Source organism: Mobula hypostoma, chromosome 1 (genome assembly GCF_963921235.1).
Source record: "Mobula hypostoma chromosome 1, sMobHyp1.1, whole genome shotgun sequence".
Classification (NCBI taxonomy): Eukaryota; Metazoa; Chordata; class Chondrichthyes; order Myliobatiformes; family Myliobatidae; genus Mobula; species Mobula hypostoma.
In genome coordinates this window covers 105,104,110-105,121,184 of record NC_086097.1, presented here as the reverse complement: position 1 = coordinate 105,121,184, position 17,075 = coordinate 105,104,110, and the positions used below count along the sequence as shown (strand labels likewise).

Sequence of the window (17,075 nt, the reverse complement as noted above, 5' to 3'; positions counted from 1 at the left end):
TTCTCTTTCTCTCCAGAGAGTAAAGCCCTAGCTCCCTTAATCTCTGATCATAATGCATACTCTCTAAACCAGGCAGCATCTTGGTAAATCTCCTCTGTACCCTTTCCAATGCTTCCACATCCTTCCTATAGTGAGGCGACCAGAACTGGACACAGTACTCCAAGTGTGGCCTAACCAGAGTTTTATAGAGCTGCATCATTACCCCGTGACTCTTAAACTCTATCCCTCGACTTATGAAAGCTAATACTCCGTAAGCTTTCTTAAATACCCTATCTACCTGTGAGGCAACTTTCAGGGTTGCACTGGGATGGTAAGCTTTGTCTGGCTACTGTGGGTTGTAACATTGGTGAGGCTGCTCGGTACTCCAAACCACTTCTTCACATACTTGTTGATCTTCCGTTCTATTGCCTCAACATGGGACGTTGTCACTTCATAGACAGTTAGTGCCCACATTATCCGTGGCATCAGTCCGTACTGCAAGCACCACAACTTCGACTTGCCAGGCAAGCCACACTTGTCAACAGACATCAGACCTCTGCTGATCTGTTCTCCTGTCTGTTGAACCCTCTTGCTGTCTCTCAGCTCCTCTGTGTACCATCGCCCAAGGCTCTTAACTGGTTGGTCCTGAATGGATGGAATCTCCTCTCCACAAAGGGTGAAATGAAAGTCAACTAGCTTTCCTCTCCTAAGAACAAGGCTCCTTGACTTCTTGGTCTTGAACTTCATTCTTCCCCAAGCTCCTTGAGTCTAGGTAGTACATTTTCCACTGCCTCCCTGCTGGGACCCAAAAGAGTGAGATCGTCCATGAACGCTCGTATTTGTGGTAACTCCCCTCTGCCATCAAGTGCGACACCTGGTCCCACTGATTCTGCAACCCTCACAATGACCTCCATGGCTAACACAAAAAGGATGGGTGAAATTGCACATCCTATTGGGATTCCAACATCCAAGCTCTGCCACCTAGTTGTAAACTACTGAGTGGAAAACCTCATCCAGAAATTGTCATAATACTGCATAAAGAAGTTCCTCACCTTAGCAGGAATCCATAGGATTTCCATCGCAAACTCAATCAGGACTTGGGGAACAGAACCATACGCATTTGCAAGATCAAGCCAAACTACAGCCAGATTTCTTCTCAACCTTTTCGACTCCTGGATGGTATACCATATCATACTAGAATGTTCAAGGCATCCCGGGAAGCCTGGTATTCCTGCCTTCTGCACAAATGTATTTACCAATCCATTCTCTATCACGAATGAAGATATTCTTTCTGCCAGAATGCCAAACATAATCTTCACCTCTACATTCAGGAGTGAAATTGGTCAGAACTGATTCAACGTAGTAGAATTCTCTTCCTTCGGGATGTATACTCCTTCAGCCTCACTCCATGACAAAGGAACACCACCTTGTCTCCACACCACCTTTAACAATCTCCACAAGTGTTTCCCCAGCTCTTCACACTTCTTGAACACCTTATACGGCACTCCATTAGGTCCTGGCACTGAGCCTGACCTTGCCTTTCTGATGAACCATTTGACTTCTGCCAATTTGGGTTCTGACAGATCGAACTTCACTCCTGGCTTGGTTGGCTTCACAAGCCCTGAAATGTCAAGCAAAGGAGCCTCCCGCTGTTCGTTAGAGTAAGTGCTTGCCAGGTGATCCTCAAGTTCTTGTTGAGAGATGTTAAGCCCACTCTTACTTTGTTCAAACAGTTTCTTTCTGAACTCGTGAGGATTCTCAAAGAATGACTTTCTTGTCTTCTCTCTCTTTTTACATTGTGACTCTGCACGACGGAGTGATGCTAACTTTATTCAAAAATTCTCTCGGAGATCAGCAAGCCCTGGCTTGTCACCCTCACCTGCTACCTTCCACCTCTGTCTCAATGATCTAAGCTCTTTCCTCAACCTACTAATCTCCTTCTGGCGCCTGCTTGGTTGCTGTGTAGACTTTGCTTTCTTCAACTCAACCAAACCAAACCTGTACTTTCCAGCATCATAAATCATATCACCCATCACTTCCAACTTTCCCTTTGATGTTCCCCTGAGAGTGTTCTCCAACATCATACTGATATCCTCATCAAATACACGCCAAGCCTTCTCATCTGCCATTGCCGGCCACTTGACCTTCCTCTTCTTCTCTACCTCCTCACCACTGCCATCATCGAAGGACCTACCTGGGTACTGTGGTCTGAAATCTGACCTGGGTTATCTCTCATCTGACCTGGAGTATGATGACTCTCTCCAGAGTGAATCGCTGTGGCTTGTGAATCAGTGGTTGAAAAGACCACATCATCTGTGCTTGGTGAAGTCATCTCATCTTTATCCACTGGGATGGAATAGCACTTCAACTTTGCTTGGTGGACTCGTAAACCTTTAATGCTGGAAAACGCTCTCCCACACCAACACATTGGACACTCAGAGCCTCTCATCCTAGATCTTGGTTGTAGTCATTCCCTGTAATGAACTGTATCCGCCCGATTGGGTCCATCATTCTCCCTCCCTCTTGGAGGACCCCAAGGGTATGTTTCTCCATGTAAACTAGCGGATTCAAGAGGTGGGTGCTCTTCTGAGCTGGTGCCTGGACTGCCAATCCCGACACCCCCAGTGCCAGTCTTTCCTGGCTGTCCGCTGAAAACAGACTACAGGGAGTTAGGAAGGAAACATAGAAACATAGAAAACCTACACCACAATACAGGTCCTTCGGCCCACAAAGCTGTGCCGAACATGTCTTACTTGAGAAATTATCTAGGGTTACCCATAGACCTCTATTTTTCTGAGCTCCATGTACCTGTCCAATAGTCTCTTAAAAAACTATCGTATCCACCTCCACCATCGTCGCCAGTATCCCATTCCATGCACTCACCTCTCTGAGTAAAAAAACTTACCCCTGACATCTCCTCTGTACTGCTTCCAAGCACCTTTAAAACAGTGCCCTCTCGTGTTAGCCATTTCAACCCTGGGAAAAGTCTCTGACTATCCACACGATCAATGACTCTCATCATTTTATACACCTCTATCAGGTCACCTCTCATCCTCCGTCGCTCCAAGGAAAAAAGGCTGAGTTTACTTAACCTATTCTCATAAGGCATGCTCCCCAATCTAGGTAACATCCTTGTAAATCTCCTCTGCACCCTTTCTATGATTTCCACATAGTGAAGCGACCAGAACTGAGCACAGTACTCCAAGTGGGGTCTGACCAGGATCCTATTCAGCTGCAACATTACCTCTCGGCTCCTAAACTCAATCCCACAATTGATGAAGGCCGTATGCTTTCTTAACCATAGAATCAATCTGCGCAGCAGTTTTGAGTGTCCTATGGACTCGGACCCCAAGATCCCTCTGATCCTCCACACTGCCAAGAGTCTTACCATTAATGTTATATTCTATCTTCATATTTGACCTACCAAAATGAACCTCCTCACCCTTATCTGGGTTGAACTCCATCTGCCACTTCTCAGCCCAGTTTTGCATCCTATCAATGTCCCGCTGTAACCTCTGACAGTATCCACACTATCCACAACACCCCCAACTTTTGTGTCATCAGCAAATGTACTAAGCCATTCCTCCACTTCTTCATCCAGGTCATTTATAAAAATCACGAAGAGTAGGGGTCCCAGAACAGATCCCTGAGGCATACCACTGGTGACTGACCTCCGTGCAGAATATGACCTGTCTATAACCACTCTTTGCCTTCTCTGGGCAAGCCAGTTCTGGATCCTCAAAGCAACATCCCCTTGGATCCCATGCCTCCTTACTTTCTCAATAAGCCTTGTCAAATACCTTGCTGAAATCCATATACACTACATCTACAGCTCTACCTTTATCAATGTGTTTAGTCACATCCTCAAAAAATTCAATTAGGCTCGTAAGGCATGACCTGCCTTTGACAAAGCCATGCTGACTATTCCTAATCATATTATGCCTCTCCAAATGTTCATAAATCCTGCCTCTCAGGATCTTCTCCATCAATTTACCAACCACTGAAGTAAGACTCACTGGTTTATAATTTCCTGGGCTATCTCTACTCCCTTTCTTGAATAATGGAACAACATCTGCAACTGTCCAATCCTCCAGAACCTCTTCCGTCCCTATTGATGATGCAAAGATCATTGCCAGAGGCTCAGCAATCTGCTCTCTCACATCCCACAGTAGCCTGGGGTACATCTCGTCCAGTCGTGGTGACTTATTCAACTTGATGCTTTCCAAAAGCTCCTGCACATCCTCTTTCTTAATATTTATGTAACGCTCAGTTATATTGGCTCATATATGTCTAGGGGAAATCCCACCCAGCACCTGCCTCAACACTTCCCACGGAGTCGGTTGCTGCCCGAATCAATCCCAAACATCAATCATCAGCCAGCACATGCAGTATGTTTTACCAAGTACACTTTATAGATATTACTAATTCTATGATATTAATATAAATTCAATACAGAAAAGGAAGTAATGAACAAAAAGGCGCCAAGACTTATCGAAGTCCAAGTTCTTCGTGCGCAACTGTTGGAGCTCAATCGATTCCGGATGACCACATGAATCCTGTTGACTCACGGCTCGGGACCACCTGAAGTGATCGACCGGAGCCTCTCCGCACGTCCACTGTCCTCCCCGTCTCTCCTCCGACTCCCCACCAAAATCCCGTCCACAGTCATATGAGACAGCATTATCACCCGAAAAAACAATAACATGAATACCCATTGGCTAATAGCACCCTGCTGTCTATATTAACCCAAGTAACTGTCTAGCTGGAGACTTTCTCAGCATTCCAGCTGTTGGAAAAGATTCTTAGAGATAGGATCTCTGGGCATTTAGAGAATCATGGTCTGATCAGGGACAGTCAGCATGTCGTTGTGAAGGGCAGATCGTGTCTAACAAGCCTGATAGAGTTCCTTGAAGAGATGACCAGGCATATAGATGATGGTAGTGCAGTGGATGTGACCTATATGGATTTTAGTAAGGCATTTGACAAGGTTCCACAGGGTCGGCTTATTCAGAAAGTTAGAAGGCATGGGATCCAGGGAAGTTTGGCCAGATGGATTCAGAATTGGCTTGCCTGCAGAAGGCAGAGGGTGGTGGTGGAGGGAGTACATTCAAAATGGAGGATTGTGACTGGTGGTGTCCCACAAGGATCTGTTCTGGGAGATCTACTTTTTGTGATTTTTATTAACGACCTGGATGTGGGGGTAGAAGGGTGGGTTGGCAAGTTTGCAGATGACATAAAGGTTGGTGGTGTTGTAGATAGTGTAGAGGATTGTCAAAGATTGCAGAGAGACATTGATAGGATGCAGAAGTAGGCTGAGAAGTGGCAGATAAAGTTCAACCCGGAGAAGTGTGAGGTGGTACACTTTGGACAGACAATCTCCAAGGCAGAATACAAAGTAAACGACAGGATACTTGGTAGTGTGGAGGAGCAGAGGGATCTCGGGGTACACATCCACAGATCCCTGAAAGTTGCCTCACAGGTGGATAGGGTAGTTAAGAAAGCTTATGGGGTGTTAGCTTTCATAAGTCGAGGGATAGAGTTTAAGAGTCACGATGTAATGATGCAGCTCTGTAAAACTCTGGATAGGCCACACTTGGGGTACTGTGTCCAGTTCTGGTCACCTCACTATAGGAAGGATGTGGAAACATTGGAAAGGGTACAGAGGAGATTTACCAGGATGCTGCCTGGTTTAGAACGTATGCATTATGATCAGAGATTAAGGGAGCTAGGGTTTTACTCTTTGGAGAGAAGGAGGATGAGAGGAGACATGATAGAGGTGTACAAGATAATAAGAGGAATAGATAGAGTGGATAGCCAGTGCCTCTTCCCCAGGGCACCACTGCTCGATACAAGAGGACATGGCTTTAAGGTAAGGGGTGGGAAGTTCAAGGGGGATATTAGAGGAAGGTTTTTTACTCAAGTGGTTGGTGCATGGAATGTACTGCCTGAGTCAGTGGTGGAGGCAGACACACTAGTGAAGTTTAAGAGACTACTAGACAAGTATATGGAGGAATTTAAGGTGGGGCTTATATGGGAGGCAGGATTTGAGGGTCGGCACAACATTGTGGGCCGAAGGGCCTGTACTGTGCTGTACTATTCTATAACAAAGAAGCACTCCCCAGTATAACATAACAAAGAAGCCATTTAAAATTTAACATACAAAAAAAGAAAGACTCCGTACACTACATGTTCAAGCTTTTCAGTCCACTGCAAGTCATCCTCACAATCACCAAGATCCTTTTCTGTAGTGAATACTGAAGCAAAGTATTCATTAATTACCTCTCCTATCTCCTCTGGTTCTATACACACTTTTCCACTGTCACACTTGATTGGTCCTATTTTCTCACATCTTATCCTCTTGCTGTTCACATACTTGTAGAATGCCTTGGGGTTTTCCTTAATCCTGTCCACCAAGACTTTCTCATGGCCCCTTCTGACTCTCCTAATTTCTTTCTTAAGCTCTTTCCTGCTAGCCTTATAATCTTCTTGATCTCTATCATTACCTAGCCTTTTGAACCTTTCGTAAGCTCTTCTTTTCTTCTTCACTAGGTTTTCAACAGCTTTTGTACACCACTGTTCCTGTACCCTACCATCCTTTCCCTGTCTCATTGGAACGTACATATGTAGAACTCCACTCAAATATCCCCTGAACATTTGCCATATTTCTTCCGTACATTTCCCTGAGAACATCTGTTCCCAATTTATGCTTTCAAGCTCCTGCCTGATAGCCCCTTACTCCAATGAAGTGCTTTCCTAACTTGTCTGTTCCAATCTCTTTCCAATGCTGTGGTAAAGGAGATAGAATTGTGATCACTAACTCCAAAATGTTCTCCCACTGACATCTGACACCTGACCAGGTTCATTTCCCGATAAGTATAGCCTCTCCTCTTGTAGGCTGATCAACATACTGTGTCAAGAAAACTTCTTGAACACACCTAACAAACTCCACCCCATCTAAACTCCTCGCTCTAGGGACATGCCAATCAATATTTGGGAAATTAAGATCTCCCACCACGACAACGAAGTTGAGAAGCAGGACCTCAAAAGTAGTATTCTCAGGATTACTGCCTGTGCCACGCGACAGTGAGTATAGAAATAGAGTGAGGTGGAGGATAAATGCGTGGCTGAGGGATTGTAGCAGGGGGCAGGGATTCAAATTTCTGGATCATTGGGACCTCCTTTGGGGCAGGAGTGACCTGTACAAAAAGGACAGGTTGCACTTGAATCTGAGGGGAATCAATACCCTGGCAGGGAGGTTTGCTAAGGCTATTGGGGAGAGTTTAAACTGGAATTGCTGGAGGATGGGAACTGAACTAAAGAGACGGAGGAAGGGGTGGTTGGCTCACAAATAGAGAAAGCTTGTAGGCAGTGTGAAGATAGGCAGATGACAGAGAAGGGATACGCTCAGATGATGGTTTAATGCAAGAAACATTGTGAACAGAGCAGATGAGCTCAGCATGGATCAGCACCTGGAGCTATGATGTTGTGGCTATTACAGAGACTTGGATGGCTCGGGCAGGGATGGCTACTTAGTGTGCCAGGCTTTAGATGTTTCTGAAAGGACATGGAGGGAGGCAAAAGAGGTGGGGGCGCGGCACTGTTGATCAGAGAGAGAGTCACGGCTGCAGAAAAGGAGGAAGTCATGGAGGGATTGTCTACTGATTCTCTGTGCGTGGAGGTTAGGAACAGGAAGGAGTCAGTAACTCTACTGGGTGTTTGTTATACACTACCCAATAGTAACGGGGACATCGAGGAGCAGGTAAGGAGACAGATTCTGGAAAGATGTTATAATAACAGGGTTGTCGTGCTGGGAGATTTTAATTTCCCCAATATTAATTGGCATCTCCCTAGAGTGAGCTGTTTAGATGGCTTTGTCAAAGGGAGGTCATGCCTTACTAGCCTGACTGAATTTTTTGAGGATGTGACTAAACACATTGATGAAGGTAGAGCAATAGATGTAGTGTATATGGATTTCAGATCTGTTCTGGGACCCCTTCTCTTTGTGAATTTTATAAATGACCTGGATGAGGAAGTGGAGGGACGGGTTAGTGAATTTGCTGATGACACAAAGGTTGGAGGTGTTGTGGATAGTGTGGAGAGCTGTCAGAGATTACAGCAGAACATCGATAGGATGTAAAACAGGGCTGAGAAGTCATATGGTGTATTGACCTTCATCAACCGTGGAATTGAGTTCAAGAGCTGAGAGGTAATGTTACAGCTATATAGGACCTTGATCAGATCCCACTTGGAGTACTGTGCTCAGTACTGGTCACCTCACTACAGGAAGGATGTGGAAACTATGGAAAGGGTGCAGAGGAGATTTACAAGGATGTTGCCTGGATTGGGGAACATGCCTTATGAAAACAGGTAGAGTGAACTGGCGGCCTTTTCTCCTTGGAGCAACGGAGGATGAGAGGTGACCTGATTGAGGCATATTAGATGATGAGAGGCATTGATCATGTGGATAGTCAGAAGCTTTTACCCAGGACTGAAATGGCTAACACAAGAGGGCACAGTTTTAAGGTGCTTGGACATAGGTACAGAGGAGATGTCAGGGGTAAGTTTTTTATGCAGAGAGTGGTGAGTGAATGGAATGGGCTGCTGGTGACAGTGGTGAAGGCAGAAACGATAGGGTCTTTTAAGAGGCTTCTCGATAGGTACATGGAGCTTAGAAAAATAGAGGGCTGTGGGTAATCCTAGGTAATTTCTAAAGTAAGTACATGTTTGGCACAGCATTGTGGGCCAATGGGCCTGTATTGTGCTGTAGCTTTTCTATGTTTCTAGCTGCTCTGGCACTCTGGTTCCCATCCCCCTGCCACTCTGTTTTAAACTGCACCATGCAGCATTAACAAACCTTCCCACCAGGATATTAGTTCCCCTCCAGTTCAGCTGCCAACTGTCCCTGGAAGAGAGTCCAATGATCCAAAAATCTTATGCCCACCTTCCTATACCAACTACTCAGCCACATATGAAACTGTATGATCTTCCTAGTTCTGGCCTCGCTATCATGTGCCACAAGTAGCAAATTGAGATCACAACTCTGGAGGTCCTGTTCTTTAACTTAGCACCTAACTCCCTGGACTCCCTTTGCAGAACCTTAGCCATGGATGAGGTGCCAGAAGATTGGAGGATAGCTAAAGTTCCATTGTTTAAGAAAGGCTCTGAGAATAGCCCAGGAACTTATGAGCCTGACATTAGTAATGGGAACGTTATTGTAAGGGACCACGTATATGAGTATTTGGATAGACAGGGATTGATTAGGGATAGTCAGCTTGGCTTTGTGCATGTTAAGTTGTGTCTAGCCAAACAAGGACCCAGAGTTTTTCAAGGAAGTTACCACGAATGTTGAAGGCAAGGCAGTGGATGTTGTCTTCATGGACTTTCGTAAGCCACTTGACAAGGTCCCGCATGGGAGGTTAGTCAAGAAGGTTCAGTCACTGGCATTCAAGATGAGATAGTAAGTTGGATTAGACATTAGCTTTGCAAAGGAAGCCAGAGAGTGGTAGGAGATGGTTGCCTCTCTAGAGGTCCGTGACTACTGATGTGCTGTAGGGATCAGTGCTGGGTCCGTTGTTGTTTGTCATCTATATCAACAATCTGGATGATAATGTAGTAAACCGGGTCAAAGGTTCATTTTATTGTCGAAATATGCATATACAGTACAACCACACCAACAGTAGAACCGAATCCCCAACCTCCCCCCACTGTTACACATAAAAATTTAACAGCTCACCCACCTGCCAGTCGACCACAAGAAAGAAAACACCAAAAAATATAGTGTACAGTCACATAGACCTCAGAATGTAGGAAATGTTTTTGCACTGCATTTGAGGAGAGCAGCTGCACAAACTCAGTCCTCCTGTAACAGTGACCACCAACCCGGGTCCTAATGCCACTGTTGCAGGGCCAAACCTGCCCACCCCAGTCCGAACACGACGAACTGGGTCTGAACGATAACCCAGGGCTGAACACGATGAACTGCATCTGAGTCATTGCTGACTGATTCCTCATTCACCTTAATGCTTCAATCTTCCTCAGATCTTATCAGGCCCTCCCCATCTCTGATCTCCACGAGGCAGCTCTCCAGACACAGCATAGCACTGGATCCTTCAATCAAGATTCAAACTGTAAGGCACAGACTCCAACAGTTTCCATAACACAAACAAGACAAAAAGAGCAAGCAGAAGGTGCAGAAAAAGTGAAATTGGATGGTTTTGCTATCTGAAAGATTTGCCCATGGAATCGTTGTTTGCTGGTGCCATCTTGGCTGGAGAAGTTTTTAAATATTTCAGCAAAGTTACGAATGACGCCAGGATTGGGGTGCAGTGGACAGCAAGGAAGACCATCAGATGTTGAGGTGGGATCTGCACCAGCTGGAAAAATGGGATGAAAAATGGTAGTTGGAATTTATTGCAGACAAATGTGAGGTGTTGCACTTTCGAAGAATCAACCAGGCTAGGTCTTAAACAGTGAGCAGTAGGACACCGAGGAGTTGCAGTAGGACAGAGGGATCTGCAAATACAGGTCAATAATTACTTGAAAGTGGCGTCACGGGTAGATCAGGTCGTAAAGAAAGCTCTTGGTACGTTGGCCTTCATTGAGTATGGGAGTTGGGACAGTATGTTGAAACTGTATAATACAGTGGTGAGGCCTAATTTGGAGTACTGTGTGCAGTTTTGGTCACCTACTTAAAAAAATTAAAATTGAAAGAGTGCAGAGAAAATTAATAAGGATGTCTTGAGACTTGAGGACCCGAGTTATAGGGAAAGGTTAATAGATTAGGACTTTACTCCCTAGAATATATCAGACTGAGGGGAGAGACTTGATCATAGTACACAAAATTTTGAGGGGTATAGATAGGGTAAATGCAAGCAGGCTTTTTCCACTGAGAATTGGTGAGACTACAACTAGAGGTCATGGGTTAAGGGTGAAAGGTGATAAGTTTAACAGAGCTAACTTAGCTAACAGAGTACATGGTAGCAAATCTGTTTCTAATCATAGAGTATGAACAAGTCTACTTTCACCTATCCCATCAAATCACAGTAATTCCAATTAAACGGCTGAAGTTTATGTCCGTAGAGTGTTTCCCAAAGGGCCTTTAACTTCTAGATTGTGAATCTTAGAATACAATACTTAATTTAATTTTGTTTTTTTTTTCATTTTTCCCTTCCCCAACCCTGGTTACCCTCTCACACCTTCCCTTCTCACCTGCCATCACCTCCCTTTGGTTCACATCTTCTTTCCCTTTATTCCATGGGCTCCTATAGATTCACTTTTTTCCAGCCATAGAAACCATAGAACCATAGAAACTACAGCACGGAAACAGGCCTTTTGGCCCTTCTTGGCTGTGCCGAACCATTTTCTGCCGAGTCCCACTGACCTGCACATGGACCATACCCCTCCATACACCTCCCATCCATGTATCTGTCCAATTTATTCTTAAATGTTAAAAAAGAACCCGCATTTACCACCTCATCTGGCAGCTCATTCCATACTCCCACCACTCTCTGTGTGAAGAAGCCCCCCCGTAATGTTCCCTTTAAACTTTTCCTCCCTCACCCTTAACCCATGTCCTCTGGTTTTTTTCTCCCCTTGCCTCAGTGGAAAAAGCCTGCTTGCATTCACTCTATCTATACCCATCATAATTTTATATACCTCTATCAAATCTCCCCTCATTCTTCTACGCTCCAGGGAATAAAGTCCTAACCTATTCAACCTTTCTCTGTAACTGAGTTTCTCAAGTCCCGGCAACATCCTTGTAAACCTTTTCTGCACTCTTTCAACCTTATTAAAATCCTTCCTGTAATTTGATGACCAAAACTGAACACAGTACTCCAGATTCAGCCTCACCAATGCCTTATACAACCTCATCTTCCTACCACCTGCCAGCTTTTTACAATCACATCATTCGTCACCCAACTACTCTGCTCCTCACCTGTCCTCAACTATCCCTTCAGCTTGTAATCCTTCCACTTTCTTATTTTGGCTTCTGCCCCTTTCTTCCCAGTCCTGATCAAGCCTTTTGACCCAAAACATTGACTATTTATTCCCCTCTATAGATGTTGCCTGACCAGCTTAGTTCCTCTATGTGTTGCTCAAAATTTCCATCATCTGCAGAATCTCTTATGTCACTGATTTAAAATAGTCTGTTCCCTCAAATTGCTCATTTAGGAAATCATCTCCAAAATATTCTGTAACTCAGTCTTCATATTTTTGCTGCTAATTTTCTCAGCGGTGTGCCTGCAGATTAAAGCTCTAAATACTACTGTTTTACCCTTATACTTGCTTATTTATACTGTGCATTACAGGACATTCATGCATTTGCTCAGGGCTGAGATAACACAAAATAGTGAATATGTACTCACAAACACGGGGCTGGAATCTTTAGAGAACCTTTAATGAACTTTAAACCTACTGTGTTAAGTGATCCACGCAGGGAGGAGAGAATTCTGCACGCCAGCACCTTGTCTTTCCAACTACAGCTGTTCAGCCGGTTTGCCAGGATAAAGTGCACCAGACGCTTGTTGAAGAGAGAGGAGATCAAGTAAACACCAGCAGCAAATATCCCAGAGCTGAACTACATGTACTGAAAAACTTGAACAAAAACAGACAATGTTGGAAATACTTAGCAGGTATCCATGAGAAGGGGAGATGTTTTAAAGGGTCAGGAGGACAACTATTCTTCAGCGTTGGAAAGAAGATAGAAGAAGCATGTAGAGCTGCAGGAAAGGAGGGGGAGGAGATATCTCTGAGAGGGTAGAACAGGGGGTGCTCTGGGGATAAGCTGTAAACAAACTAATCTGGTTAATGAGTGAATGGGATCAGTTAAGAGAGTGAGAACATAGAAGAATGTAGGAGTTGTGATATGCAGAGCTTAAAAGTGAGTAGTCCACACACCCAGAGTGAAAAAGTGGGGATAAAACAACAAACTGAGCTAATCCATCAGATGGATAACTGATGTAGGCTAGAAATCAGGTTACCTGAATTTGTAGAATTCAATATTTAGTCCAGAAGGCTGTAATGTGCCCAGATGGAAGATGAGGTGTTGTTCCTCATTGTAACTGTGCAGAAGACTGCAGACTGTTAGGTCAGAGTGGGAATGGGATGGAGAATTATGGTGGCAGGCAACAGGAAGCTCAGGGTCACATCATGGATTGAAGCCAGGTACTCCGTAAAGTAATCTCCCAATCTGTGCTTTGTTTCTCCATTGTGGAGACTATATTGTGAACAGTGAATGCAGTTCATTGGATTGGAAACAGTGCAAGTAAATTATTGCTTCATCTGGAAAGCAATAATTGCTGGAGTCTTTGGGAGTGGTTTAAATTAAATTGGAACAGGGATGGGACCAGTGTGATAGAGCTGAGGATGAGCCAGCAGTAGATGATGTAATATCTAATATGAATGGAAGGAAGGACAAGCCAATGATTGATGACAAATGCAGACAGAGCAAGGAGTTAAGTTGTATCATAGAGGCAAAATTCAAAAGGGCAAAGAATGCAGGACTGAAGGTGCTGTATTTAAATGCACATAGCATTTGGAATAAGGTGGACGAACTCGTGGCGCAATCAGAGATTGGTTAGTATAATGCTGTGGGCATCACGGAGACGTGGCTGAAAGAAGGCCATAGTTGGGAGCTTAACATCAAAGAATATACTTTGTATTGAAAGGACAGGCAGGAAGGCATAGGTGGTGGTATGGCTCTGTTGGTAAGAGATGGAATTACACCTTTAGAAAGTTGTGATGCAGGGGCAGAGATTGTTGAATCTTTGTGGGTGGAGTTAAGAAACTGCAAGGGTCAAAAAAGCAATATGGGAATCATATATAGGCCTCCAAATAGTAGCTAAGATGTGGGGTTGAGATTGCAAAGGGAGCTGGAAAAGACATGTAATAAGGGTAATGTCAGTATTGTAATGGGGGACTTCAATATGCAAGGAGATTGGGAAAATAAGGTTGGTGTCAGATTACAAGAGAGGGAATTTGTTGAATGCCTATAAGATGGCTTTTTAGAGTAGCTTGGAAACATAGAAAACCTACAGCACAATACAGGCCCTTCGGCCCACAAAGCTGTGCCGAACATGTCCTTACCTTAGAACTACCTAGGTTTACCCATAGCCCTCTATTTTTTTAAGCTCCATGTATCCATCCAGGAGTCTCTTAAAAGACCCAATCGCTTCTGCCTTCATCACCACTGCCGGCAGCCCATTCTTCGCATTCAACACTCTCTGTGTGAAAAACTTACCCTCTACATCTCTTCTGTACCTGCTTCCAAGCATCTTAAAACTATGCCCTCTCGTGCTAACCATTTCAGACCTGGGAAAAAAAACGTCTGATGATCCACACGATCAATGCCTCTCATTATCTTGTACACCTCTATCAGGTCACCTCTCATCCTCCATTGCTCCAAAGAGAAAATGCCGAGTTTACTCATCCTATTCTCATAAGGCATGCTCCCCAATCCAGGCAACATCCTTGTAAATCTTCTCTGCACCCTTTCTATAGTTTCCACATCCTTCCTGTAGTGAGGCAACCAGAATTGAGCACAGTACTCCAAGTGGGGTCTGACCAGGGTCCTATAGAGCTGCAACATTACCTCTTGGCTCTTAACTCAATCCCACAATTAATGAAGGCCAATGCACTGTATGTCTTCTTAACCACAGAGTCAACCTGCATAGCAGTTTTGAGTGTCCTATGGACTTGGACCCCAAGATCCCTCTGATCCTCCAAGAGTCTTGCCTTTAATGCTATATTCTGCCATCATATTTGACCTACCAAAATGAACTGCCTCACACTTATCTGGCTTGAACTCCACCTGACACTTCTCAGCCCAGTTTTGCATCCTATAATTGTCCCGCTGAAACCTGTGACAGCCCTCCACACTATTCACAACACGCCCAAACTTTGTGTCATCAGCAAATTTACTACCCATCCCTTCACTTCTTCATCCCGGTCATTTATCTCTATGCAGAAAATGACCCATCTACAACCACTCTTTGCCTTCTGTGGGCAAACTGGTTCAGGATCCACAAAGCAATGTCCCCTTCGATCCCATACCTCCTTACTTTCTGAATAAGCCTTGCATGGGGTACCTTATCAAATGCCTCGCTAAAATCCATATACACTACATCTACAGCTCTACCTTTATCAATGTGTTTAGTCACATCCTCAAAAAATTCAATTAGGCTCGTAAGGCATGACCTGCCTTTGACAAAGCCATGCTGACTATTCCTAATCATATTATGCCTCTCCAAATGTTCATAAATCCTGCCTTTCTGGATCTTCTCCATCAACTTACCAACCACTGAAGTAAGACTCAATGGCCTATAATTTCCTGGGCTATCCCTATTCCCTTTCTTGAATAAGGGGACAACATCCGCAACCCTCCAATCCTCCACAACCTCCCCCGTCCTCATTGATGATGCAAAGATCATCGCCAGAGCTCAGCAATCTCCTCCCTCACTTCCCACAGTAGCCTGGGGTACATCCCATCGGGTCCCGGTGACTTATCCAACTTGATGCTTTCCAAAAGCTCCAGCACATCCTCTTCCTTAATATCTACAGGCTCAAGCTTTTCAGTCCACTGCAAGATCCTACAATTGCCAAGATCCTTTTCCGTAGTGAATACTGAAGCAAAGTATTCATTAAGTACCTCTGCCATCTCCTCTGGTTCCATACACACTTTTCCACTGTCACACTTGATTGATATTCTCTTAGATCTTATCCTCTTGCTCTTCACATACTTGTAGAATGCCTTGGGGTTTTCTTTATTCCTGTCTGCCAAGGCCTTCTCATGGCTCCTTCTGGCTCTCCTAATTTCATTCTTAAGCTCCTTCCTGCTAGCCTTATAATTTTCTAGATCTCTATCATTACCTAGTTTTTTGAATCTTTCGTGAGCTGTTCTTTTCTTCTTCACTGGATTTACAACAGCCTTTGTACAACATGGTTCCTGTACTCTACCATTCTTTCCCTGTCTCATTGTAACGTATTTACGCAGAACCGCACACAAATATCCCCTGAACATTTGCCACATTTTTTCTGTATGTTTCCCTGAGAACATCTGTTTCCAATTTATGTTTCCAAGTTTCTGCCGGATAGCCTCATATTTCCCCTTACTCCAGTTAGACATTTCCCTAACTTGTCTGTTCCTATCCCTCTCCAATGCCATGTAAAGGAGATAGAATTGTGATGACTATCTCCAAAATGCTCTCCCACTGAGAGACCTGACATCTGACCAGGTTCATTTCCCAATACCAGATCAAGTACAGCCTCTTCTCTTGTAGGCTTATCTACATATTGTGTCAAGAAACCTTCCTGAGCACATATAACAAATTCTACCCCATCTGAACCCCTCAGTCTAGGGAGATGCCAATCAATATTTGGGAAATTAAAATCTCCCACCACAACAATCCTGTTATTATTACTCCTTTCCAGAATCTATCTCCCTATCTGCTCCTCAATGTCCCTGTTACTACTGGGTGGTCTATAAAAAACACCCACTAGAGTTATTGACCCCTTCCTATTCCTAACTTCCACCCACAGAGATTCCATAGACAACCCCTCCATTACTTCCTCCTTTTCTGCAGCTGTAACACTATTTCTGATCAATAGTGCCACGCCCCCACCTCTTTTGCCTCCCTCCCTATCCTTTCTGAAACATCTGAAGCCTCGCACTTGAAGTAGCCATTCATGCCCCTGAACCATCCAAGTCTCTGTAATGGCCACACCATCATAGCTCCAAGTGCTGATCCACGCTCCAAGCTCATCCGCTTTGTTCATAATACTCCTTGCATTAAAATAGACACATCTCAAACCGTCTCTGAGTGCGACCCTTCTCTATCAGCTGCCTATCCTCCCTTTCGCACTATCTCCAAGCTTTCTCTATTTGTGAGCCAACCTCCCTTTCCTCCGTCACTTCAGTTTGGTTCCCACCCCCCCAGCAATTCTAGTTTAAACTCTCCCCAATAGCCTTTGCACACCAACCCCGCCAGGATATTGGTCCCCCTCAGATTCAAGTGCAACCCATCCTTTTTGTACAGGTCACACCTACCCCGGAAGAGGTCCCAATGATCCAGAAATCTGAATCCCTTCCCTCTGCTCCA

General features: G+C 44.5%; 1 protein-coding gene across 5 annotated transcripts in view; it reads right to left on the bottom strand.

Moving 5' to 3' along the window:
* The window catches only part of heatr4 (HEAT repeat containing 4), a 130,284-nt gene that overhangs the window by 39,379 nt on the left and 73,830 nt on the right, over positions 1-17,075 (bottom strand). For 4 of the 5 annotated variants that reach the window (XM_063054396.1, XM_063054417.1, XM_063054406.1 and 1 more), the window contains one exon: positions 12,395-12,499. The exons of the other annotated variant lie outside the window; for it this stretch is intronic. In XM_063054396.1, the coding sequence (XP_062910466.1) occupies positions 12,395-12,499 (105 nt within the window). The remainder of the gene's footprint in view (positions 1-12,394; positions 12,500-17,075) is intronic. 5 annotated transcript variants of the gene reach the window in all.